General features: G+C 51.9%; 2 protein-coding genes and 1 long non-coding RNA gene across 12 annotated transcripts in view; 2 read left to right on the top strand and 1 right to left on the bottom strand.

Annotated features, from left to right (window-relative positions):
• MOCS1 (molybdenum cofactor synthesis 1) overlaps window positions 1–17,696 on the top strand; it is a 35,978-nt gene extending 18,282 nt beyond the window's left edge. For 3 of the 8 annotated variants that reach the window (XM_027127154.1, XM_027127157.1, XM_027127158.1), the window contains 8 exons: window positions 7,496–7,660; window positions 9,918–9,979; window positions 10,271–10,382; window positions 10,813–10,925; window positions 11,425–11,535; window positions 13,809–13,929; window positions 14,393–14,440; window positions 16,362–17,696. In XM_027127154.1, coding sequence (XP_026982955.1) covers window positions 7,496–7,660; window positions 9,918–9,979; window positions 10,271–10,382; window positions 10,813–10,925; window positions 11,425–11,535; window positions 13,809–13,929; window positions 14,393–14,440; window positions 16,362–17,122 — 1,493 coding nt within the window. In that variant the 3' untranslated portion in view covers window positions 17,123–17,696. Of the gene's footprint in view, window positions 1–7,495; window positions 7,661–9,917; window positions 9,980–10,270; window positions 10,383–10,812; window positions 10,926–11,424; window positions 11,536–13,808; window positions 13,930–14,169; window positions 14,264–14,392; window positions 14,456–15,678; window positions 15,881–16,361 lie in introns of those variants that run through there. The other 5 variants (XM_027127159.1, XM_027127160.1, XM_027127162.1 and 2 more) reach the window with 5 other exon arrangements.
• Window positions 17,697–18,348: 652 nt separating this feature from the next.
• The window catches only part of DAAM2 (dishevelled associated activator of morphogenesis 2), a 113,869-nt gene continuing 105,587 nt past the window's right edge, over window positions 18,349–26,630 (bottom strand). For 2 of the 3 annotated variants that reach the window (XM_027127153.1, XM_027127152.1), the window contains exons 20-25: window positions 25,376–25,544; window positions 25,092–25,199; window positions 24,094–24,154; window positions 22,779–22,910; window positions 21,517–21,687; window positions 18,349–21,294 (exon numbers count right to left, since the gene is read on the bottom strand). In XM_027127153.1, coding sequence (XP_026982954.1) covers window positions 21,073–21,294; window positions 21,517–21,687; window positions 22,779–22,910; window positions 24,094–24,154; window positions 25,092–25,199; window positions 25,376–25,544 — 863 coding nt within the window. In that variant the 3' untranslated portion in view covers window positions 18,349–21,072. The remainder of the gene's footprint in view (window positions 21,295–21,516; window positions 21,688–22,778; window positions 22,911–24,093; window positions 24,155–25,091; window positions 25,200–25,375; window positions 25,545–26,630) is intronic. The other variant, XR_003437177.1, reaches the window with a different exon arrangement.
• On the top strand, window positions 21,676–24,723 carry LOC113631078 (uncharacterized). The gene is made up of 3 exons (XR_003437178.1): window positions 21,676–22,545; window positions 22,908–23,078; window positions 24,357–24,723. It is a non-coding gene; the product is annotated as an uncharacterized LOC113631078 (long non-coding RNA).

The following is a 26,630-nucleotide window of genomic DNA, read 5'->3' as shown; positions in this document are numbered from 1 at the left end:
TCACTGTTGTGGCCTCTCCCGATGCGGAGCACAGGCTCCGGACACGCAGGCCCAGCGGCCATGGCTCGCAGGCCCAGCAGCTCCGCGGCACATGGGATCCTCCCGGACCGGGGCACGAACCCGTGTCCCCTGCATCGGCAGGCGGACTCTCAACCACTGCGCCACCAGGGAAGCCCTTGTAGGGAGATTTTTAATTGCATCTTCAATTTCTTTAATAGTTACTGTATTATTCAAGTTCTCTACTTTTGGAGTCAGTTTTGATAGTTTCTTTTTTTAATTTGTCATTATGTCAGTTGTATGAAATTGTTGGTAATATTTTCTTATTATCTTTTTATCTTAGTTTTACTTGCAGTTTTGTCTTTTTTATTCTTAATGTGGTTTATTTGTGTCTTTATCTCTTTTTGTTGTTAAGTCTTGCAAGAGATTTGTCCATTGTGCTATTCTTAAACAAACCAACTTTTGAACTTGTTGAACCTCTTATTGTGTATTCATATTCTATTTCATTATTTCTGTTTCTGTCCTAATGTAGCCTATTGTTTTCATAACATTTATTTTTATTTTTTCTGATTTTTTCTTTGATCTATGAGATATTTAGAAGTGTTTCTAATTTCAAAATATGAGGATTTTAATTCATATTTTTATTAAAGTATAATTATATTGTGGTCAGAGAATCTTATCTCTATGAAACTTATCCTTTTAAATTTATTGAGGATTGCTTTATGACGTAGTATATTGGCAGTTTTTATAAATGTTTTTTATATACTTGAGGAGCTTGTCCTTTAATTATTACATGAAGAAGTCTATACTTGTTCATTGGATCCAGCTGGTTAATTTTATTTCCCAAACCTTTGGTTATGTCAATCTTGGCTGGCTTTTTATCTGCTTGGCCTGCCAATAATAAATAAGTAGGTAGTTTTGTTAGTTTCTCCCAGAGGTCCAGTTGCTTTTATTTTATCTATAGTTGAGGTGATTTTATTAGGTTCATATGTGGTTAGAATTGTTATGTCTTCTTCATAAATTGGATCTTTTATCACTGTGTAGTAGGTCTCTCTCCATGATGATACTTTTAGTCTTAAGGTCTATGTATTTTATTTTACTAAAGCTATATCAGCTTGCTTTTAGCTTTAGTGTGCTGTTTTATCTGTTTTCATCTATTCATCTTAAACCTTTTTGTATTCTTATACTTTAGATATGTCTCTTACAATAGCACATAGCTGTTACTTTGATCAAATTTGACAATCTTTGACTTTTAACTGGCAAGTTTATTCTAGTTGCCTTTGTTGTAATTGTTGAAATAGTTGGACTCATTTCTACACTTTTTTCTGTCATGCTTTTTTTGTGCTTCTTTTTCCTCCTTTTTGACTTTTAAATAAATGACCCTCCCCCTTTTTTCTTCCTCACAAGGCAAAAAGTTTAGCACACTCTTAGGCCCTTGATTTTTTTCGACCCTCCCCCACCTGTATTGTTGATATTTTCTATAATTTTTCTTTCAGGTCATTACAAATAGTCTGCCCCTCTGTATCTCTTATAAGCACATGCTCTGCCTTTTAAGATAACAACAAACTTTACCAAGGTATTTGATCATTCATAATTTCCATAATTCTTACAGCATCTCCTGAATTTGTTTCTCTTCTTATTTGAATATTTCCTCTAAAAGTTTTTTTTTTTTTTTTTGCGGTACACGGGCCTCTCACTGTTGTGACCTCTCCCATTGCGGAGCAACAGGCTCCGGACGCACAGGCTCAGCGTCCATGGCTCACGGGCCCAGCCGCTCCGCGGCATGTGGGATCTTCCCGGACTTGGGCACGAACCCGCGTCCCCTGCATCGGCAGGCGGACTCTCAACTACTGCGCCACCAGGGAAGCCCCCTCTAAAAGTTTTTTGATATGAGTCTAATGGTGACTCTAATTTTGATGGTGAATCTAATTAAATCTGACACAGTTTTTTAGTTGTTTTTTAAATGTTTTAAAGTAGTAGTTTTATAATATTTTGAATGCTTTTAAAATCTTATGTCCAAGGTTCATTCCTTCATTATGTTAAGAATGTCACCGCATTGTCTCCTTACAGTCAGTCTGGCTGTTGGGAAAAGTCTGATGTCAGTCTGGGTTTTGCTCTTGGTTATACACACTTCTTCTCTGCAAGTTATTAGAGTGTTGCCTTTGTTATTTGATTTTCTTAAATTTTACTGTAATGTGTCTAGGATAGGCTTTTCCTCATCTGTCCTGTTGGCATTCAGTGACATCGTCCTTTCATTCTATTATGTTTGCGTTACATTTGGGGAAACTTTTCTTCATTACTCTGTTATGTTTTCAGATATTCCTTCCTTCTCTCCAGTTTAATTTTTTTCTGGGACTTCTATTACCTGGATGTTGCTCATTCTACTTAGGGCCTCCACAGTTCTTAAAATATATTTTGGTATCTTACTCTCTTCCTCTTTTTCCTGGGAGAGCCCTTTAATCTTACCTCCCAACTCATCAATTTCTCCTATGTTGATATTACCATTTAACTTATTTCTTGTGTTCTTTATTTCACAATACTGTTTTTAACTACTACTTTCCCTTGTTCCCTTTTATAATGAAACATTTTGTTTCATATTGTTAATATCTTCTGTTATTTCTTTTATTGTATTTATGTTTATCTTACATTCTTGGTCTGTTTGATCATTTCTTTTCTATTGATACATATAGAGGGTTGGGGGTGTTTGGGGTTGTGTTGTTTTTGGTGGGGGAAGCACTGGTTGTACTTCTCAAGGGTCTCCTTAGTTTAGGCAGCAAGTTTGTTCCCCTGAGGATATTAGCTATTCTGAATGGCGCTGCTTAATGGGAAAAGGTTTAAGGCCAGACCTTAGTCTTCAATAGACCCAGTGAGCTCAAGAGCCCCGAAAATCACAGTTATTCACTCATGTTTGTAATCTCCCCACCAGTGACCAGCCTGGCCACGTAGGACAGCGCAGGTTGCGTACTTGCATAACTCTGGGAGATGCTGTTGACTTAGACTGTGATGAGAATGGCACCTCCTGGAGTGATGTGATATGACAGACCTTCACCTTCCAACCCTCGGAGAGAAGCAGATTTGGAAGGAGGCAGTTACTCTCCATTTTAATCCACCAGTCCTGGGGCTTTGGAGGGGGAGGGTGGAGGGATGAATCCCAGCAAGGCTTTGGCAGCTTCCCTGAGCTGACCTCCTAAGCTAGTTCTCTGGAACTCTTACCACCAAAGTCTTCAGGAAGGGGACAGCATCGATTGTTCTGAGGCATCAGTGGATGAGGGTAAGGAAAGAGCTTGAACTGCCTTGCTTTCCTTTAACTGCTTCCATTCTCTGCCAGTCTACTTCGACCCCAGGCTACACACCCCCTCCCCCATACCAGCTCGAAAGGACTGTCCATCTTCCTGTGAGTTTCTCGAGATTGTCTTTTAAGTTCCTGGATTCTGTGTTTCTTCAGGGTTGATTTGGTGGAGGGAGCCAAAAACTACTATAATTTTCCATATTGTCAGAGTCCCAGAGGAAAGTTCTTTTCTTTGTTTTTAAAACAACAACTTTTATTTTTAAACTTTCATTTTCTTACTACAAAAGTAATACATGTTTATTTCAGATAAGCAAAAATAGTATCACTACTGCCCAGCTGTAACCACTGTCAACATTTTGGTTTGGCGACCTTCCTGTCTTTTTTCTTTGCACCTAGTTTTCAACTACTGTTTTTAACCTGCCCTCTGGATTTAATGTGACATGTGTATTTCCCAACATCCTAACTTATTCTTTTACAGAGTCATTTTTAGTTGCATAATATTCCATCATCATTTAGACAAAGCATAATTTAGCCAGTTTTCTGTTGTTGGCCATCTGGATGTTTTCCTACATCCCTTTATTATGTATTGCTCACCGATTAACATCCTTGTACGTAAGTATTGTTCTCATCCATGATTATTGTTTGCTTTGGTTTTTTGGTGTGTGGTTTTTTTTTTTTTTTTGGTTTTATTTAGATTCCACATATAAGTGAGATTATATGAGATTATATTTGTCTTCTCTGTCTGACTTATTTCATTTAGCACAATGCCCTCAAGGGCTATCCGTGTTGTCACAAATGGCAAGATTTCCTTCTTTTTTATGACTGAATGATATTCCATTACACACACACACACACACACACACACACACACACACACACACACACCACGTTTTCCTTATCCATTCATCCATTGATGGACAAATCTTGGTTATTATAAATAATGGTACAGTGAACATAGGAATGCATATATCTTTTTGAGTTAATGTTTTCACTCTCTTTGGATAAATACCCAGAAGTGGAATTGCTGATCATATGGTTGTTCTGTTTTTAATTTTTTAAGGCATTTCTGTGCTCTTTTCTATAGTGGCTGCAGCAATTTATATTCCCACCAGCAGTGCACAGGGGTTCCCTTTTCTCCACATTCTTTCCAGCGCTTGTTTTTTCCTGTCTTTTTGATCATAGCCATTCTAACAAATGTGAAGTGATATCTCATTGTGATTTTGATCTGCATTTCCCTGATGATTAGTAATGTTGAGCACCTTTTCATATACCTCTTGGCCATCTGTGTATCTTCTTTGGAAAAATGTCTATTCAGATCCTCTGCCCATTTTTTAATAGGTTTTTTTTTTAGTGTTGAGTTATATAAGTTCTTCATATATTTTGGATATCAACCCTTTATCAGATGTATCATTTGCAAATATCTTCTGCCATTCAGTAGGTGGACTTTCCATTTCGTTTACTGTGTGGGAGCGTTTTTGTTTGATGTAGCCCCACTTATTTTTGCTTTTGTTGCCTTTGCTTTTGGTGTCCAATCCAAAACATCACCAAGACCAATGTCAGAGGGGCTTACTGCATGTTTCCTCTTAGGAGTTTTATGGTTTCAGATCAATATTTAATCCATTTTGAGTTAATTTTTGTGTATGGTATAATATAGTGGTCCAGTTTCATTCATTTGTACTTGGCTATGCAGTTTTCCTGGCACCATTTAGTGAAGAGACTGTCCTTTCCATTCTTGTCTCCTTTGTTGTAAATTAATTGACCATATGTGCATGGCTTTATTTCTGGGCTCTATTCTGTTCCATTGATCCATGTGTTTTTTTTTTATGCCAATACCATACTGTTTTGATTGCTATAGCTTTGTAATATGGTTTGAAATCAGCGAGTGTGATGCTTCCAGCTTTGTTCTCCTTTCTCAAGATTGCTTTGACTATTGAGAGTCTTCTATGGTTCCATACATATTTTAAGATTGTTTGTTCTATATCTGTGAAAAATGCCATTGGAATTTTGATAGGGATTGCATTGAATCTGGAGATTGCTTTGGGTAGTATGGGACATTTTAACAATATCAATTCTTCTAATCCATGAGCAGAGAATATCTTTCCGTTTATCAATATTTGTGTTGTCTTCAATTTCTTTCATCAGCGTGTTACGGTTTTCAGTGTACAGGTCTTTCACCTCCTTGGTTAAATTGATTCCTAGGTATTTTATTCTTTTTGATGCAATTGTAAGTTTTCTTAATTTCTGTTTCTGATAACTTGTTATTAGTGTATGAAAATGCAATGAATTTTTGCATATTAATTTTGTATCCTGCAACTGTACTGAATTTGTTGATTAGTTCTAATGGTTTTTTAGTGGAGTCTTTGGAGTTTTCAGTGTATAATATCATCTGCAAATAGTGACAGTTTTACCTCCTCCTTTCTGATTTGGATGCCTTTTATTTTTCTTTTCCATTTGCTGTGGCTTGGACTTCCAATACTATGTTGAATAAAAGTGGCACAAGTGACCATCCTTCTCTTGTTCCTGATCTTAGAGGAAAAGCATGTAGCTTTTCACTGTTGTGTAAGATGTTAGCTGTGGGCTTGTCATATATGGCCTCTCTTATGCTGAAGATCATTCCTTCTATACCCACTTTGTCGAGAGTTTTTAGTCATGAACTGACGTTGAACTTTATAAAATGCTTTCTCTGGATCTATTGAGATGATCATATGATTTTTATTCTTCAGTTTGTTAATGTAGTGTATTACATTGATTTGTGGATGTTGAGCCATCCTTGCATCCCTGGAATAGATCCCATTTGATCGTGGTGTATGATCCTTTTAATGTGTTGTTGAATTTGGTTTCCTAATGATATTTTGTTGAGGATGTTTGCATCTGTGTTTATCTAACTCTGCTTTTTGAAAGAGTCATCTTCTGTTATCTCTGTCCTTTCTTCTTCCTCTTTCACTCTTCTGTTGAGTTGGCCAAAAAGTTCATTTGGATTTTTCTGTAACATCTCACAAAAACCTGAATCTCCTCCCTCTTGTGTCTCCCTCCCACCCTCCCTATCCCACCCCTCTAGGTGGTCACAAAGCACTGAGCTGATCTCCCTGTGCTATGCAGCTGCTTCCCACTAGCTATCTATTTTACATTTGGTAGTATATATAAGTCCATGCCACTTCATCCCAGCTTACCCTTCCCCTTCCCCATATCACAGCATTCTTTTAAAATGTTTGCTGATTCTTTTTTTTAAATGTATATTTTTATTTTTGGCTGCATTGGGTCTTCGTTGCTGCACGTGGGCTTTCTCCAGTTGTGGTGAGCGGGGGCTACTCTTCATTGTGGTACGTGGGCTTCCTATTGCAGTGGCTTCTGTTGTTGTGGAGCACGGGCTCTAGGGCGCGTGGGCTTCAGTAGTTGTGGCGCGAGGGCCCAGTAGTTGTGGCTCAGGGCTCTACAGCGCAGGCTCAGTAGTTGTGGCGCACGGGCTTAGTGGCTCCGCGGCATGTGGGATCTTCCTGGACCAGGGCTCAAACCCATGTCCCCTGCATTGGCAGGCAGATTCTTAACCACTGCACCACCAGGGAAGCCCATATTTACTGATTCTTAGCTGTGTACTCATTTCAGTGTCCAAGGCTTCTGTTGGCCTGGCTGTCAGTGCTATATCTGTTTATGCTGGTTGCCCCTGAGTTTGTGGAGAAGGGAAGTGAAGTTCTTCTGGACTCCAGGGATCCCGTCTCCTGAGTATCTGCAGCTACTCAGGGCTGCCCCCACCCCCTTCAGCTCGCTTAAGTACTGTAGCCTTGGGGTAGAAGCTGCTGCCTTCCTCCTACTCACAGGCATGGGAGGGAGACCAACGTACCCAACTCATCCATATATAGTTCCCCAGACAGGCAACCTCCTTGACAGGCCCAGGGCCCCTCCTGCTTCTTGCCTAGGTGACTGCTAAGCTGGGCGCAGCTAGTTACCCTCCCACTTTGTATAGAACCGTCTTCAGTGTGCACTTTGGGCTCCGGTCTCCTTGATCCATCTGATCCCGTCTGCACTCTAGCAAGGTGAGCACTCGGTGTTTAACCTTTTGGTTATTTCTTATTCAGCTAAGCCTGGTTAATAGAGGTCCGCAGAGAGCCCCTTTTCCATCCATCTTACCTGGCTCAGAGTTTCTCCTTCCAGCCCTTCTCCTGGCCTCACCAAGAGCAAGAAGGCTAATAGCCCTTGCTGTTCTCCCTCCAGCACAGCTCCACCAGCTGGAAGGGCTGAGGACCATTGGCGTCACCACCAACGGCATCAACCTAGCCCGGCTGCTGCCGCAGCTTCAGGAAGCTGGCCTCAGTACCATCAACATCAGCCTGGACACGCTGGTACCAGCCAAGTTTGAGTTCATCGTCCGCAGGAAAGGTGATCACATGGGGTTCACGGTGGACGGTGACCCTCCCAGGCCCTCGTAGCTGGGGAGCTGTGGCCGGTGCAAGGGGCCTGGTCTCCCTCTTGGTGCCTGGGCTATAGCTAAGCCTAGGCATTTACACCTCATCCCTCAGTCTTGCTAAAGGTCCCTCGTCTCTGTAGCCACACTCTTGGGGACATTTGGGATCGGATGCTAATGAGCTGTGGTGACCAGCCTCCCCCTACCCTGTCCCCAGTTTGCCCAGGACTGAGAGGGTTTCAAGAACACAGGACATTCCGTTTTAAAACCAAGACAGTCCCTGACAAACTGAGACAAGTTGGTTACCCTATAGTGAGCTCTGAGGAAATGTGGGGCAGCCTGGGGTGGAAGCAGCTAGCTGCCCTGGGGTTCCAGGGACAGGGTCAGCACTGCCAGCTGAGGGTCCCCCAGCGCCTAAGGATGCTCCCTGAGCCCATCCTGTTGTCAGCCTCTTCCTTCACCCCCTACAGCAAGCACACCCACAGCCTCCTCCTGCCAGGCTCCATCAGAGAGGGTGGCAGTGGAGAGCGGAGGGGCCTGAGCCCCGGGTCTCACTAGGCCAGCGCCCACCATCCGTGGGCCCCCGGTTGGGATGGGAGGTTCTGCACAGGCTCAGATGCCCTTTGATTTGGGGAGGGTGGTGCACTACTGAGACCTCTCTGGAGGATCAGAGAGATGCCGGGGAGACCCAGCTTTCCCTCTGCTTCTCTGGAAACAGCCTCCAGCTCTCAGCCCCACCTCCTCTTTCCACCCTCCCCCAGCGTGTGACTTCCTGTTTATATTTGGCAGCGTGCTGAGGAAGTGCTTGGGCGGGGGGAGTGTCTTTGCCCTCTAAAGGCTGCTCCAGGTGCTGTGGAGGGGACAGACGCACAGGACACTGTCCTGCCTTACAGGCTACGAAGGGCCGAAAGGTGTGATGCCACGGAACCACCTTTGCTTGTCTTGTGCTGTCAGTTCAAGCACTTGCAGAGCGGAAGAGAGAACTCTTTCTCTCTAGGGCTCTCTCCTCCAGCAGGGAGAGACTGGGAGGGCTTCAAGGAGGAGGCATTCATGCTGGCCCTTCAGGAGCCGGGTGGTCAGATCAAGGGAGCTTGCTCTGAGGAGGAATGTCAGTCGAGAACCGCAGGGGCTCTGAGGTGGGAAAGTGGAAGGTATAACTGTGAGCTTTACCCAGAGAACCCCCAGCCCACTTCCCCATGCCCCCTGCCTCCTTGACTCCTTCCTGGAATGAGGATCGGAGACAGTAGATCCTGATGCCAGATCTGCCTTCCCATTCATATCCCTGTGTCCCCTGCCTCCTTTTGGAGGGAGAGGGCTTGACGGAAGAGAGAACTTCTAGATTATCCTAACGGCATTTTGTATAAAAGCTGTACAGTCTTTCCTTTGCCGTCTCTTCCTGCCGTCTTACTCTGAAAATGCTGCAAGGAAACCGTGGAGGCTGGCTGGGGGTGGGGGAGGGGCCGGTATGCCGGAGGTGCTCACATGTTTGGATACATGACTGAGCTGCGGTGGGGAGGAGAAGCCAGCCTGGGATCACATTTACTGCACTAACCACAGAGATAGGAGAGAGCCACGTGCACGGGAAGCGCTCACCAGCCCTGGCCCAGCACCTACGCTTGGTAGGTGCTCGGTGAGAATATGAAGAGTGGGTGAACGGTCGGACTGGTGAAGAGCAGGCACCGGGAGGGAGTTGGAGGTCCTGCCTTCTGTGCGAGACCCCCAGCTGAGCCCTGCCTGTCTCTGGACCTCGGTTTCCTCATCTGGGCTATGAGGGGGTTCACCTAGATCAGGGTCCACGCACTACAGCCCACCAGCCAACTCCAGCCCCCTGCCTGGTTTGTTTTTCTTACAGCCTTCGAGCCAAGAATGGATTTTGCAGATAACATTTGCAATGAATTTAATGATAGGGAACATTAACCATGAATACCAATTAAGCAACATATTATCCCTGCAAAAAGAATTCCACTCTTTCATTCTATTCCAGAGTGGTGTTACAAGTATTATACTCAATTATTACCCTATTCTGAATTTAGTCAATAAAATCTTCATGATGTATATCTACATAATAGCTTCAATTTTGCCTCTTGGCCTCCAGAGCCTGAAATATTTACTCTCTGGTCCCCAGACTCGGCGGTCTCTGAGGTTCCTTGTGGCTCTGGTGCTTTCTATGGGTGTGAGGACGTGGGGGAGAGGAAGGCAGTGCCTGGACCCTGTTCCTCTCCCTCCCCACAGGCTTCCGCAAGGTCATGGAGGGCATCCACAAGGCCATTGAGCTGGGCTACAGTCCTGTGAAGGTGAGGACTTCCTGGCCCCAAGACAGGCCCCAGCCCTGGCCAGTGCACCTGCGGTGCACCCCTTACCACTTCCTGGCCTGCTCCATCCAGCCCTGCCCCCCACTCCCGACAAGGGAGGGGAGAAAACCACTGACCCATGGAATCTTCCAACCCATGGAGAACTGGGGGAGGGACACAAGGAACGGGACCCTGGGTGGAGAGCCTAGGCAGGTGTCAGATCCCCGACAAGGGTCATCCCTGGAAAAGAACGCAGTGGGGATAGCCCTTGTGGTCCCCTTATCTCTGGACCAGGTGAACTGTGTGGTGATGCGAGGCCTGAATGAGGACGAACTCCTGGACTTCGTGGCCTTGACCGAGGGCCTTCCCCTGGACGTGCGCTTCATAGAGTACATGCCCTTTGACGGTCAGTGCCGCAGGGCGGGGTGGGTGGGGGAAGAGGGGGGTGGGTGGGGGAAGAGGAGGCCGGGCCTGTCGGCAGAGCTGGACCAGAACCCCGCTGAGAGCACGACGGGGGGCTGTCAAGAACCCTGGGAAAGGCTGAGGCGGGCGGACAAGGTCCGGCTGCCCCTGTGGGTGCTGCTGGCCCCGATACCACTGTGTGTGTAGGAATTTCTCCAGGGGTGGTGGGGAGGGGCCTGGGCAGGCACCGGGGCTGCGATGGGGGTCGGAGGCTTCTCAGAGTGGGCGTGGCTGTGATTCCATCCACCCATTTCAGGCACCTTGTGCCCTCCTGGCCTGGCGGCGGAGAACTGGTTCCTGGGCTGTGGGAGGGTGAACTTGAAGCCCCTGGGTCCCCGCATCATGTGACTCAGTAGCTCCCACCCCCAATACAGGCAACAAGTGGAACTTCAAGAAGATGGTCAGCTACAAGGAGATGCTGGACACCCTCAGGCAGCAGTGGCCGGAGCTGGAGAAGCTGCCGGAGGAGGAATCCAGCACAGCCAAGGTTGGCGGGAGGGCAGGGATGGGGCCGGGAGAAAGGTGGTGCTTCCACCCTAGGACGGGAGAGCTGGCAGGGGCTGCTTTGGGGGTGGGGTCAGTGATGCAGGACAGTTCCTCTTAAGCAGGAAGTGTTCCAGGGCCATCATAGCAGCCTCCCTGCTTCACTGACGCAGAAGCAGGCCCGACGTGGGGCAGAGGTTAAGGAACTTGTAGGATGCACTGGACTGAGTGGTGGAGCGGGTGCTTGTCTGGCTCTTCCACGTGGCTGCCCCTGGCCGTGCTGCCCTCGGGTTCCTGCATCTTTAGCAGCCTTTGTTTGGGGCAGGCCAGGTGCAGGCGGAGAGCTCATGGGCTTCATACTGGAGTCTTCTGTTGTCCGAGGGCCTTGGGGGCTGCCTTCTGCAGGGCTCCTGGGGAGAGGGCCGAGAGCTAAGGGCTCTGATGTCAGGGAGAGAGCTGGCACTCAGCTGCCTGTCCCCCTCCCCTCCACTGCTCACCCACAGGCCTTTAAAATCCCTGGCTTCCGAGGCCGAGTCAGCTTCATCACGTCCATGTCTGAGCATTTCTGTGGGACGTGCAACCGCCTGCGAATCACAGCTGACGGGAACCTCAAGGTGAGTGTCCCCTTCCCCGTGGGCACCCCTGTCCCCTCTGTGCTCTGTATATGTCTTCCTACCTGTGCCCCCTGATTGGAGGTGAGGCTAGCAGGGTACACGGGGTGATGGTGAGATAGTGTCAGAGATGGGAGGATCGTGGGAGCAGCAGATCAAGGTGAACTCGTGGCTTCCGTGGAACCGTCACCCTGGTTCCTTCCTTCCTTGGGTCCCTGGTTGATCAGGAGCCACTCTCCAGGACTCAGTGCTGTGGGCGGGCTGGGCAGGGATCGATGTGCCCTTTGCCCCCAGCCCCCACCCTGGTTGGCCCCTCCCACCAGGCCAGGGGTTCATTCCTGAAACCAGCATCCGTTACTTATATCTAATATCTCATCAGCACATGCTGTGCGTTCAGGCCCGGGGACGGCGGGTGGAAGGGAGGCGCGGACATGCCCGTCTTCTGTGAGGCCACAGAGACTCCCTGTGAGACCAAACAAAGAGCTAATGGGTGGCAGCACGGGATTCTTCATCAAACGAGGGGCCGGACAGGCCTCTGGTGGTGAACCTGGAGGGAGCGCACAGGGACCTCAGTGAGCCATGGAGACTGGGCGTGGTGGTGGGGGGGTAGTGGCGGGGGAGGATGGATGCGTTCATCCTGATTTGGCCAGGGCAGATTAAAGTCAGCTATGGGGAGGCCACCTCGTGGAGGGCTTGAGTGACCCCATGCAAGGTGCAGAGTGTGTCCTGTTGACAGGAGGACACTGGGCAGAGTTTTTATACAAGGTGGGGAGGCAGGATCCCCGATTCATGTTTTAGGAAGAATAACTCCCAGGTTGAATTTGGAAATAGAAAGACAGTTAAATGGCCACTTCGTGATGTTCCAGATATGTAAGAGTTAAGGTGAAGGTGGGAAGGAAGAGTGAAAGAACTTGGAGCTGCAGGTGTGGGTGGAGAGAGAGGCTCCGGGCTGTCTGGTCAGCTCTGGGACCTGCTTGGGATCGGGGCGAGGGTGCTGGTGGCTGGGTTTGGACCGTCAGGCTGGACACCCGATAGGAGCTGTGCGGCAGGTTGTTACAAAGCGAGGGTGTCTTCTGGGCTGGAGGCACGGGACTGAGTGGACAGTCGGTGGTAACTGTGTCAGTCAGTCCCCTCCACCCCGCTGCGGGAAGTGGAGGGAGGATTCTAAGGAGAATGTGAGGAAGAGGCTGTTTATAGCGCAGGGTTAAGGGGGCCTGTAAGGGCACTGGATGAGCAGCAGCAAACTGCTGTCCCACCCCTGGGAGGAAGGGGCAGGGGAGGAGTTGGCGTCACTGGGCTCCCAGGAGAGCTGGAGCGGCCGCCTGGCTGGGGCTGTGGTTGTGGCCGGAAGCACCACTGCCGAGAAGTGCCCGGCCTTTCTCTGCTCTCACCCTCTGACCTCCCATCAGCCAAACCCAGGCGGAAGCCAGCAGGAGGGGGGCTCTGGTTGCAGAAGAGGGCAGAGAGTGGGGGCTGGTGGGGAGCGAGGAAGGGGGACTGACCAGCACGGGGGAGTGGGTGTATCTTCCGCTTAGCTCTCGTTCATGTCTTCTCTGATGGTGTCTGCTTGTCACCCGTGCTTCTGTGCCCACAGCTCCCTGCACGGGGCTGACACTTGGTCGGTGCTTTGTGGGGCTTCATGGGAGGAAGTAGGTGTCCCACCTTCTGGGACTGCCCCATCCACCCCGAGCCCCCCAGAGCTCCCAGCCTCTCCCAGAGTCAGGGGAGCATTGAGTCAAGTTTGAATGACCTCAGGCTGCCACCTCCACCAGCCCTCTGCTGTTCAGCCCCAAGTCAGGGACCACGAACCAGAGCAGGGCCAGGCGGGCAGGGTCCGGGAGCAAAGGGACTGGAAGAGGATGGAGGGGAAATGGATGTCCATGCCGGGGCTCAGCTCCCACTGACTGGGGTCCGTTCTCATGCAGTGAAGAGGCCTTTGCGTGGCATGTCGCAGGAGAGGGTGTGGATCTAGACTTTGATGCGCTGTATCTGTCGGCAGTTATTTGGTATTTTTCAAGTACGCACCACGCGCTGAAGGAAACACGACCGGGAGTCAGATGATGCAGGCCTTGGGGTGTCTACTTTTGCCTCCTGCCCTTCCAGGCCCTCCGACTCCTCCATCTAGCACTTTCGGCCCCTCATTGCAGGAAGACCTGCTTTGAGTATGACCAGCCATGGGAGGCCCTCGTGCCCAGCCCAGGGGGGCTCCAAGGATGGGGGCCAAGGCTCAGGATGAGGGGGGCATGTTGGCCTCACCTGCAATGTGATCTCTCCAGGTCTGCCTCTTTGGGAACTCAGAGGTATCTCTACGGGATCACCTGCGGGCGGGGGCCTCTGAGGAGGAGCTGCTGCGCATCATTGGGGCTGCCGTGGGCAGGAAGAAGCGGCAGCATGCAGGTGAGGGGGCGGGGAGGCCAGGCTGGGCGGTGAGTGGTCCACTGTCAGCAGGAGGGAGGTCTGTAGTGAGCCAGTGGCACTCAGTGTGGTCCGTGCTCTCCGTCACTTCTGCTGGCCCTCTAGACTTGGGGTGCAGTGATGCTTCTCCTGCACACGACGGGGGGCCCCACATTCTCTCGGGCTGTTTCATTGGGTGGTGGAGAAAGAGGGGTGTCATTGCCCCTCTCTCATCCCTGACAGGGAGGGCAGGGTCCTGGCATCCAAAAACTGTCATGGGCTCCATCATGGGCGACCTTGCAGTGTACGGCGGGGGTTTTTTGTCGGGCTGCGGTAGGTGAGTGCCTGTCCACGGGGCTGTCATACCTCTGTGTCCATCGTTCGTTTCAGTGAACTCTTTTCCCCGCCCTCTTTCTCTCCCTGCTTCCCTGCTCTCCTCTCCCCCCCCATCCTTCCCTCGCCCCAGGCATGTTCAGTATTTCCCAGATGAAGAACCGGCCCATGATCCTCATCGGTGGGTGACCCATCAGTACGTAACCACTCACCCTTGTCGGGGTGGGGGGGTCCCGTGGGGTGGGGCCCCTGCCGTAGGCGCCCCCCACCCTGATCCTGCACTTCATCCTGAGGTTCTCATCCTTCACCTTTTCCTACCCCTCCAAGCCTTTACTGTGGCTTTTCTTCCCTTCCCTGCTCCCTCTTACTGTACATGCCACAGAAATCATCGTTCTGTCTCACCAGAAATCGGGTCGGGGGGGTCCTCCAGGTTTATGGTCGCTATGTTAGTTGTCCCCTGAAAATGGAGCTTCTGGGTAAGACAGAGATCTTGTCCTCGGCTTTAGAATCTCCCAGCTTGGATACAGTCACAGGCGTCCCTTCCCTTCTGTCCTGTGGGTCAATTCACGTGCGTGTCCGGACCATTAGTGCCCGTTGGTCCTTGTGTTGTTACGCTGCTGTGTGGGCAGCGCTTAGGCAGCAAGCTAAGAGTGCTACTCAGCTTCCTAGGGAGGACACAGCCAGGATCTCAACTGCCTAATTCCTTAACTCCCGGGAACTTACGGGCCCAGGGCGTCTCTTATGTGCATAGGATGCTTCAAACAGAAACACCTTTTTATTGAGCCACATGTGGTCTCTAACCCTGGGGAACTGGCTGGTCCATGCGGAGCTTTGGGGATGCTGTCATCTGTCTGGTGCGTGCCCAGGCTAGAGCAGGGGAGGCCTCGCCCCCTTGGCCACAGCCAGATCTGGGCCCCTGAATCGTGCCCTGAGCAGGAGGAAGCAGTGAGAAGACCAGGGGGAGGGATTCTCTCCCTCAGCACTTGGAGCAGAGAGCCCTGAGGCATGTGGGCGGAGTGGGCCAGAGACAGCCCAGGGACCACACCCGCCACCCAGAGAAGGAAGGGCGGCTCACCACAGCATGCCATCGGGAAGAAACCTGTGTCACCTCTCTTCTGCCGTCACCTCCACCATCCTCACCCTCTTGTGTTGGGCCTTGACCCATGCTGACACGCCTTGATGGCAAGGAGTGGGGGGTGCCTTGATAATTGTACCTCTGACACTGACAAGGTAGGGGGGCTAGAGCATGATGGAAAGCTAGAAGTTGGGAGGCCTAATTGCTTCAGAAGGAATAATAATACTCTCAAGGATATAGAGTAACTAAAGTGGTCTGATCTCTATAAAACCAGGAGTTGCCTAGAACAGGGCCTCTTAGACTTTCACGTGCCCGTGACTCCCTCAGGGATCTTGTTATTTCAGATTCGGATTCGGGAGGCCCGGGCTGCATCTCTTTTAACAGTCCTCACATGGCGCTGGCGCTGGCAGTCCCTGGACCACCTTTGAGTAACAAGAGCCTACAAGGTCCCTGAGGCCCCTGGGACCATTCAGAGCATCCTGTTGCTTTGTGTATGCTTCTGATCCGCTTGAGATATTGTTTAAAGAGACTAAATATTTACCTTAGTGTGTTGTCTATAAACTATACGATTTCTCTTAGCCCTTCCCGGAGAATGTGAAGATGAGAGTAACTAACTGGTAATTCAGGCTGAGGCCTCGCTATCGTTTTAAGAAAATGAAGGGACAGAGCAGTCATCTGATCGAGGCTTCAGTCTTCAGACCTTAGGTGTTTCTTAAGAGAACTTGGGCAACAGGAAGGTTGTGAGGAGGGGAGCCCAGGTGGGAGCACCCACAGAGCCCACTGCAGGGCAGGCAGAGCCTGCGGGACCCTGGCCCTGTGTACCTCCTGGCGAGGAGGGCTGCGCGTGCTTATTCCGGGGGCCCCTCTCTGTGAATCGTCACTTTTCTCTCTCTCGCTGTGCTCTTTGCCCCTCGTTCCCCTTTCCCCAGTGTGAACTCGGGGTTTGGTGGGGCGAGGCTTGGGGAGGGAGGTGGGAAAAGACCTACCTTTTGGGCTGAGCCTTTCTTCTCTTTCCTTTTCCTTCCAGAGTTATTTTTGATGTGCCAAGATTCCCCACCAGCCGTTCCAAGCATCTCCTTCAGGGACTCCCTCCATGTTCAGGGTCGGAGATACAGAGTGAGTTTCTCCAGCCAGACGGTGACTTTGTGGAAAGGGGGCTGGCCCCCCCAGACCCCTCTCCTCGCCCAGCGGTGGCTGGCATCTGGGCTCCCTCAGAGACATTACAGTTCCCACCTCGACTCAGATGCCAACCCAAAGTGCCTTAGCCCAGAGCCCCGGGCTCCTGCCACCCCATCAGGACCTCTGCCCACCTCAGACCAACTGACCCACGTGGACAGGGAAGGACAGGCGGCTATGGTAGACGTGGGTGGGAAGCCAGACACAGAGCGGGTGGCCGTGGCCTCAGCCGTGGTCCTCCTGGGGCCTGTGGCCTACAAGCTCGTCCAGGAGAACCAGCTAAAGAAGGGAGACGCCCTGGTGGTGGCGCAGCTGGCAGGCGTCCAGGCGGCCAAGCTGACCAGCCAGCTGATCCCGCTGTGCCACCACGTGGCCCTGAGCCACGTGCAGGTGCAGCTGGAGCTGGACGGCACACGCCACGCCGTGGTGGTCCGGGCGTCCTGCCGGGCTCGGGGCCCCACTGGGGTGGAGATGGAGGCCCTGACCTCCGCTGCCGTGGCCGCCCTCGCCCTGTATGACATGTGCAAGGCTGTCAGCAGGGACATCGTGTTGGCGGAGATCAAGCTCGTCAGCAAGACCGGGGGTCAGCGGGGGGACTTCCATCGGACGTAGAGCTCCTGCCCCCTCTCACCCCTGGCCCAGCGAGGTCAAGAGATGGGATGAGATTTCAGCCAAGGGAAAGATGTCAAGTTCCTTTCACCCCGCCACCAGTTACCTTCAACCGGTAGGAACCCCAGGTCAGCCCACCCCTCTACTGCTCGATGACCTACACTGACCTGCGAGGTTTCCTTTCTTCCGAGAGGAAACCAGCAGGCCCGTCAGCCTTCCTGGACCCTAACTAAGGTCGTGGGAGGGGGCTGGCCGCAGCAAGCAAGGCTAGATAACCCCCGAATCACACTGAGTGACTTGTGGACTCTCTCCGACAATGGAGCCCATAACCTCCCCTTCCCTCTTGGGTTTCCTCTTCTCCTTCCTTCCCCGGGAGGGAACCAAGGGCTCCCAAGCAGGGGCCTCGTGGGCCACAGCCCTGAGGCCTCCTGACCAAGCACACCTCCCACACCTGCCCCGCGCATGGCCTTTCCACCTGCACCCCTTCGTCCTGGGACACACCAGGGGAGGAGGAGCAATGGCGCTTGCCTTCACCCACACGGTGCACCAAATAAAGCCACGATGCCCATTTGGGGGATGCAAGAATGAGGACTGTGTCTGTGCCGAGGGCACCGAGCCGCCGTGATGGCAGGCCCACCCCTCAACCCAACGCCCCCTGGGGGAAGAGGAGCAGGAGAGACGCTGGAAAAGCAAAGCGGCGTGTTCTCCGTGCACCCCGCCTTCCCTGGGGGAGAAGGCAGGAGTGGAGAGGGAGGCCCAGAGATGCAGCATCTCCAGTAGCACCGTCAGGTAGGGGTGTCTGAAGCCCATCCCGTCGCCGGCTGGTAGAGGTCACGGGGTGCAATTAGAGGCTCCCGGTTTTCACATCCCCAAACGCTGGACGCGCTTGCGGGGTTCTCTCGGTGTGGGTAGGTGTCTAGTTCTAGCCTCACTCCCCCGGCCCCCCCGCCTGCCTTTCCTCTGGCCCTGCACCCAGGTGTGCTGGCAAATGCTTAACAACTAGCTCTTGGAAAAGCAAAAAAGGCCAATTTCCATGGTCTAAGTCCTCCCACCTTGGCCGATTTCAAGCTACCGTACGACGTGAACTGGCTTGCGGAATTCCTGAGGATGTCACAGTCGGGGCTCGCAGAGCGGGTAGGATCTGCTTCCCACACACCATGGGCTATGCCGCTCCCCAGCACGCCTCACGTCCCAGCGTGGGAAGAAGGCACAAGTTTCAAGGCCGGTTAGGTAGGGGTGGCACGGATTTAATATTTTTTAGTATTACAATATATTCTATAAAAAAGGTGCAGGCGAAAAGGACGCTGCAGAATTTGTACATTAGCCTCATTTGTCATCTGAAACAGCTGGTGAGAACAGCCTTGGCGTGGAGGTGGTAGAGGTGGGGGGCGGGGGTGGTCACGGCTCCCCCAGAGGGTGGAAAGGGAATAGGGTTGGGGAAGAGCCTGGACCAGACCCTTCCCCATCCACCCGGAGACTTTTCTCCTCCCGCCGCCCTAAACACACCTCCCTTCCCTCACAGGGGAGGGGGAGCAGATGTTGCTGCTGAGAAGGGGACAGGTTGCATCAGATTAACTGAATTTTACGCTGTACACAAAATTAGCTGGAGAAATGAACCCAAAGGTGGCAGGAAGGGCACCTGGGAACGACCAAGGGACAAATACAACAGGCGTCAACGTTTAGCACATCAAGGACCAACTCAGCTGTCTCCAAGGCACCAGCACTTCTTGCTGAGTCAGCCGTGATGGTCTGTGGTCCAAGGCACTGTTGGCGATCTGGCTACAGTGGCGTCTGGTGTCAGAGCCACTGGCCAGATCTAGAAAAATAATAAATAGAGAAAGCAAAATCTTTAGAGGTGAGAAGCCTGAGCCCTGGAACAATCAATATACGTGTCCTCTGTAAACAGTTAAACCGAACTGTGCTTTTCTGTGGATCCAGCGTGTCTCGAACGTCTTCCATGTTCCTTCTTCCCTGGTGCGTATCCAGCCTTCCACGGTGGGTGGGAATACCGGGGTTTGGGCAGGCCTGTTGGCTAGACGTGGAGCCCTCCCTATTCCCGGTCCCAGTGGGTGAGGTGGACCTCGGCCCGGCCAGTCTGGGGGAGGACCCTGCGAGGTCCCACCACAACCTTCCCATTGTCCCAATGCCGGCTTCTTCCAGCGGGGGCTTTGTGGGTATCACACAGCTCTGCGGCCACTCTTCCTGGTAAGCCTTCACCTTACCCTCACCTGGACTCCAGGATGGCTGCTTCACACCGGTCCCCACCAGGCTTACACTTGCTCAATCCCTCCCCCTTGAACCAACACCCATGTTGGGCTCAGCAACCCTGTGTTTCTTCCCCTGCAGCTACTATGGTCCCACCCCCAGAAAAGATAGGCAGCTGAAGAGTGGGCCCAGCCCACCAGTCTGTCCACTGGCAATAACCCTGAGCTGGAGGAGGAGGTCAGAAGGTGAGAAACACAAAAGGGAAGGGCAGGAGGATAGAAGGGCAGGGAGCCTGTTGATGTGGGGTTGTAGGGAGGATCAGGCAGGTCTCACAGATACAGAGGATGAGGGGTTAACTCTGGGGGGTTGGAAATGTATTAAAAATGAGCCTTGATGGAGTTCAGCTCACCTCTGTCCTTTTAGAAAATTTGTGTAGATACCAGCCATCATCCTGCCCCAGAAGGACAGCTCCTGGTGGACAGAATGAAGGTGAGAACGGACAGGAGAACCAGAATGAAAGCCGGCTGAACCAAGTCGGGTCCCAGAGCTGGGGGCGGGGGGGTGGGACCCCCCCTCAGCTTTCCACCCTGCCTTCTCTGGGCCCGCCCCCCATCTGAATGCCCCTGAGGCGGTCCCCTTACTCCCTTAGAGGTGGCACGTAACTGCAGAGGGCAGCTCTTGCCCTTGGAGCCCTCGGAACCGATGCCCCAGGGCCAACCTCAGCCAGACGAACGCAGTTGGAAGTGTCTCCTGCAGGCTGGACAGAGCAGGAGGTCACTGTGCCTTCTGCTCAGTGGCAGATGTCAGACGAGTACGGGGTCCGAGTAGTGTTCAGTGGTAACCCAGGCGCTCTGGGTGGAGCCATTCAGGTGCTGCCCTCTGGAACCCCTAGCCAACGTGTGAGGTCACTGTCTCGCTTCAAGACAACGGTCAGGTGGTACAGGGTGGGGAAGGACAGTTTCATTCCAGGGTCCCTGTGCCCAGCGTACGAGGTGTGGTGATGAATGAGGTCTTCTTCCTTGAACCCCTTCCCTTACCAGATCCATCAAGTACCTGATAGTGAGCCCTAGTCGTGGGAACCCAAAGGTGAGTTTTCCGGGATTCTGGATTAGTATAGGATGGAGATGGCAGGAGGGAAGGGAGAGAAACTTAAGACATGCAAGAGGGGCCAGAGGGCTTGCGATGTAGGAAACAGGCACTGTCACCCTGTCCTGATGACTTGGTCCCTGCAGACTCCCAGCATCTTTTTTTTTCCTGGAACACATCTAGCTAGCATATGTCATGCCTCTTCCTTTCAATAGGAAACTTCGCCCCATATCAACGTTCCATTAAGCCTACTCTTGAGAGATGGGAGCCTGGATGCCCCCGCCCGTTACTCCCCACGGCACGTGAAATCTAGACGAGGTCCGTGGACCTCTCTCCAGGCTAGAGATGGGACAGCTCTGTGCCAACATTTGGGTGTCCGTGCTGGGGGTCAGGGAGCAGGGCCGGCCCGGGATGGCCAAGTCCGCCTCAAAGAGTGACCCCTGGGGCCAGGGTGCAGGAAGAATGATGGGAAGAGGAGATGAGGGGAGCCCCTTCAGGTGGGGAGACACCGGGTCCTGCCACGTAGCCCCGCCCCCAGGACCCAGCCCAGGGCTCTAAATCCAGCACCGAATTGTGTAAGTGTCACTAGCATGGCCTCCTCCACTCCGCCGCCCTGGGCCCATCCCTGTCTCCCAGCCTCCCGCTGCGGCCAGTCCCCCAGGTCAATAATTTAGCCTGTTTATGGCCCGCTCCCGGGTGGCTTCCAGGGCCTGGCTCCCTGATCGCTTGCGGCTGCGTTTGAGTTTGCACAAGTCCTTGTCGAAGACTTCGCCCGAGCGCAGGGCTGACACCAGGTCATCAAACTCGCCGCCCTCGTCCAGCGCGCTGCTCGCGTGCACCTTCCGCTGGCGCTGCCACCGCTCCCGCTCTCGCTGCTCCTTCAGCTGGAAGGGCGAGGAGGGCGGGTGAGAGGCCGCGGCCCAGCACATCCACCGCGGTCCAGGCCACAGACACCTGCCCTCCTTCGCGGGTTGACGCCTGGGCTGGGCTGGGTCTACCAAGTGGCCCCACTTTCCTCCTTGCTAGGGCACCCTGAGCCTCCCGCCGCCCACGCGCTCTCCACTCCCTCAGCCTTGCTCAGACCCAGGCCCCAGCAGCACCCTCACCATGGCCTCCATGCGCGCCCGTCGTTCCTCCTCCTCCTTCCTTCTCCGCATGGCCTCCAGGTCCTGCCGGGCCTCCGAGAAGGCCTGCAGGAAGGTGTCGAAGATGCCGAAGAATTCATCCGGCTGCATCTTGCTGTCCTGCTCCCCAAAGTGCATCAGGGCCTTGGAGAACTGTCGAAGAGAAGGGTTGGTGGAGAGTCGCCCCCGAGCCTGGTGGGCAGTTGAGTTCCAGCCAGAGCAGAGCTCATCCAGGTGGGGGGACTTGGGGGGGGGGCAGGGCTAGAGAAGGGAGCCCCCCGCCACGTCATCAGGGTAAGGACAAGGCTGAAGGAAGGAAAGGCTTGAGGCTGACACCTGGGAGGTGGGAGACCCAGGCTGACTGACAGAGGCTGCCCAGAGTGACCTCTGGGTCTGTTAGGGTGTAGGTACAGGACCAGGAGCTGCAGACCTTGGGAAGCACTTCCTAAGGTCAGGACCACAAGGATGTCAGATCATCTAGTTATCGGGCTAGTTATTTAACCCCTCTGTGCCTCGGTTTCTTCCCCATTGTAAAATGGGGATAATAATAGGACCTACTTTATACTGTTGGGGGGGTGTTAAATGAGTTAGTGATGCAGAGTGCTAGCTAGCTGCCTGCCTGGCACTATTACTGAGAGCTACCATCTCTAATTCAACCTACTGAAAACCCTCTAAGAAAGCCCTCACTACTCTTAAGTGTGCTCCCTGGACCAGCGGCATGGGTGTTTCCCGGGAGCTGGTTAGAAAGGCTGAATCTCAGGCTCCACCCCCGACCTCCTGAATGAGGACCCACAACTCAATAAGACTCCCACAGTTGGGGTCCAGAGGCGTGTCAGAGTGCAAAGCAGGAAGAGGCAGAGCAACCGAGAGCAAAGCTAGGCTCCGGAGTCAGGCTTCTAACCCAGCTCTGTCTGTCACAGCTGGGCAACCCTGGGCAAGTTACTTAACGTCTGTGGATCTCAGTGCACGTATCTGTGGAATGGGATAATAGCCTTTCAACAAACCCAGAAGGTAGGCGGTGAGACAGAGGATGGAAAACACTTCATGGGGCGCCTGACATCTGGTCAATGGACTGTGAACGTTGCAACAGCGTTGCTGTCGCTTTTTTTGTAGGAGTGAGGAAACCCCTTCTCCTCAAAGCTCTGTGCCTCTGGGTGTGTCCCTTCTGGGCCACTTGTGGTAGGACCGGTGAAGACAGAGAGGGGTGGGGGTGGGGTCAGCCTGGGGGCTTGGGGCGCCCTTACCTTGGCCCTGGCTTCATTGAGCTGGTCCTCCAGCTCTGAGAAGCTGAAGCTGGAGACCGTGATGAAGTCGCTCATGACCGGGACAAACCTGTCCTTTGGATCCCACGCCTGGCGTTTCTGATAGTCCAGCTCCTGAGGAGGGAGAGCCAAGTGCTGGTCAGACCAGTGCCAGGACGAGCGTCAGGAATGCTGGGACTCACCACGTCCTCCACCCTCCTTGCCAATCGCAGGACACTGAGCCTTCCTTTGGAAGAGGGTACACCCTGGGTCTCAAATTCTAAGGGTGGCAAAGATTGTGAGGTATCAATCAGTACCCCCTGCCTCTATGCTTCCCTCGCCCCCGCTGCCATATTTCTTTCTCTAGATCCTGCTACCCAAAGCGTGGTCTGGGACCAGCAGCGTGAAATTTTAAGAAGCAGGCTCTCAGGCCCCACTCAGAATTAGAATCTGCATTTTAACAAGACCCTTGGGTGATTTGTGTGCCGATTGAAGTGTGAGATGCATTTCCAAATCTCCCAGTTGATGCGATGCTGCTGGTTCATGGACCACGGACCACATTTTGGGTAGCACTTTAAAGGGCTATAAATTAGAAAGCAGCCCCCTGCCCCGTCCCCCCACTGCCATAATGGCAACAAAAGGTTCCTTCTCATACTTCTTTCTCTAAGCCCATTATCCCCTTAACCGCCTCCCCACATACGCCCAGTGAAGATGAGAAGGCTCTCTAGTTCCTAGATGGGAACAAAGGAGTGGGCCACCTCCACACTGGGCTAGAGACAGTATCATCTGAGAAGCCCTTAGATCAGGAATAGTAGAGATCTGGGTCTCCAGCAAAAAAAAAGTATAGCCCCTGGGTCCTCTACTGGCCCAGGCAGGAGGTGAAGAGACATAAGAACTTCTGGGGACAGTGGTCCCCAGTGTCACACTAGGTGTTACTGGCCCTAAGTCGGCTTCCAAGGCATGCAGATCCTCTGTCCCATCGATTTGAATCAGCCTTAAACGTGGCAGATTTCTCATTCACTCCACTCCACTGTACAGTGATAGGCTACAGTCTCAGATGGATGTCTCCTGTTCAGTCTAAATTTAAGCCTTGGGTAATTCAGTTATCCTTTCCTGAGCACTCACTCTGTGCTACAGGCTGTACCTGCTGTGCCAGCTGTTCTGTCGCCCCAGCCAGGAGCTTTGGGTCACAGAGATGCATCAGACAGGGTCTGCATCTGGGGGGTGGGGTGGGGGGGTCCACCCTCTGGCCCAGTGACAGGCAGCAAACACAGGCAGCATCCCCTCAAACCCAGGCAGGCATAGATGATGTACTCACCACCTCGACTGCTCTGAGGCCCCTCCTGAGGTTGCCCACCTCCTTCTCCAGCTCTGCCAGGCTATGGGGGGGCGGGGGGACACAGAGGGAGGGAGAGGAGCTGGGGTTAGTACAAGGCAGAGCAAACCCCAATGGCTTTGGGAGTCAGTGCACCCGGGTTCCAGCCCTGCTTTGGCTATTAACATGTTGCCCTGGCAAATCACCTCCCCTCTGTGCTCTGTCTGTGCTTCTATAAAATGACGGGTGAAACTTATGTCCTATAGATCCTTCTAGACCGGAAATGTCATGCTGCATATTGGAAGGTTTCCAACACATGGCCTCTGGCTTGGATTTATTTTTATTACCATCAGGTAATGCTCATAAGCTCTTAACATGGTATCTTGCATGCAGTATACCTTTGATGTGTATTAGCTATTTACCTCTGCGTTTCTGCTTCTATTGGAGATGCTTCTATCAGCCTATATACGTTCAGGTCTGACTTCTCGCCTGTAGCAGATGCCCCTGGAGCCCGCCACCCCACCCCCGCCATCTCCTTGGACCATCCGTTGTAGTGGACAGCCCTGACTTCCAACCACTGAGCACTTTTTCTGCGGGCCAGAGCGTTACTGCCCACCCCCAGCCAGTGAGTGACAGGAGATGGTAGATGATGCCTATCTTACCCCTTGTGGGGATAATGGAGCGAGTGTCCTACACTGTCTCCCACACTCTGCAGAGGCAGGATTAAGCTCTGCTCGCCTGCAGTGGTAAGTGGCTTCACAACAACCCCATTGCCGGCATTCTCCCCATCCCTGTCACAGCTCCCCACTCCCCACTTTGTTTCCTGAGAGAATCTCTGAAATGAGGATTTGAGAGCAAAGAGTGTCTTTCGTTGGGTTCTCCCAGAGCAGACCCCGAGATGCTGTTCATTCTGAGCCAGCTCAGAGCAGCCCCAAAGGAGGAAGTTTAGATGAGAGAGGGCGGGATCACAGGGAGAAGGCAGCCTCAAGAGGACCCCTTACTTGACTTTGGCGGCTTCTGGAAGGTGCTGCAGCTCAGAGGGCATGTTCAGGATGTCAGGGAAATGCTTCTCCAGGATCATGATCAGATAATGGAGCAAAGAGATGTTTCTGTGGGTGAAAGTCGGGTCAGGGGTACGGGGCCAAGGGAATTGGGAATGAGGGTCCGGCGGAAACTAGGGTGAGGTGTTAGGGGGAAGTTGTGGCATATTTTGGGAGGGTAACGGGGAGGAGGGGAGAGGCCAGGATGGGGTGAGACGGAGACTCCAGAAGCCGGCAGGTCGCACCTGTCGATGCTGGACTTGGTGTCGGCAATCTTGTTAAGGCTGGCCACCCGGAACCCGTAGGCGCTCCCACGCTGCCCTTTGTTCATGAAGTTGCCGATGGCCAGGACGACCTCTAGCATCTGCGCTAGACGCTTGCTGCGGATCAGCTCACTGGAGGCCAGCAGGATGGCTGCGGGAGGAGGGACAGGTGATGATGCCACCACAAAGTCCAGAAAAGGCGCCGTTAAGTGTCAGCTTCAGAGGGGCAGAGGCTGTGCCCACAGCCCAGCAGACGATCTTCTCCACATCTACCTGCCTCCAGGGGAAGCAAACTCGCCAAAAGCCAATTCACCAAATAACCCTTTCTCAAAACGTGCCAACTCTTCCTAAGACTATATTGGAGGATGTATCATCTTTCCTTGCATATATTTAGACTCTTAACATATTCTTTCTGTGGATATATGCAAGAATATAATACTTTGGGCTTCCCTGGTGGCACAGCGGTTGAGAATCCACCTGCCAATACAGGGGACACGGGTTCGAGCCCTGGTCTGGGAACATCCCACATGCCGCAGAGCAACTAAGCCCGTGCACCGCAATGACTGAGCCTGCACACTAGAGCCTGCAAGCCACACCCACTGAGCCTGTGTGCCACAACTACTGGAGCCTATGTGCCTAGAGCCCATGTTCCGCAACAAGAGAAGCCACTGCAGTGAGAAGCCCTCGCTCGCCGCAACTAGAGAAAGCCCGCACACAGCAACGAAGACCCACGCAGCCAAAAATAAATAAATTAAAAAAAAAAATATATATATATATATATATATATATATATAAAATACTTTTACTTTTCTAAACCTAGTGATTAAAATTTTTAACTTCTGCATTTTACATACTATGGGACTGTTTCTGCCTCTTTTGAAGTGCTGAATTTTGTTGATCTTTTTGGAAAGAAAAACATCCCTGTCAATTAAATTATAACATCATCAATTGCAGTATTTTCATATTTTTGTTTTCTAAGATAATGGTGCGCTTTGCAGTTGATGGTGTCTTAGATTTGATTAAATAGGTTACTAGACAGCCTATTGAGTATCATTTAAAAGAATTTTCCAACCTTTAGGCATTTAAAAATTTCCCTCCAATTCCTTAAATGATACCTTTCTTGGAAATACAAACTAAGACTAACAGTAACCAAACCTTCAGTATTTCATTCTGATGTGGGTACTCTGGCCCTTCCTCAGTTATTCTGTATTTAATGGTGGATGTGCAGAATTAGGAT

Source organism: Aethalodelphis obliquidens, unplaced genomic scaffold (assembly GCF_003676395.1).
Source record: "Aethalodelphis obliquidens isolate GAN/ISIS:26980383/991018 unplaced genomic scaffold, ASM367639v1 scaffold31, whole genome shotgun sequence".
Lineage (NCBI taxonomy): Eukaryota > Metazoa > Chordata > Mammalia > Artiodactyla > Delphinidae > Aethalodelphis > Aethalodelphis obliquidens.
The sequence above is the reverse complement of the archived record's forward strand: the minus strand, read 5'-3'. Positions and strand labels throughout refer to the sequence as shown.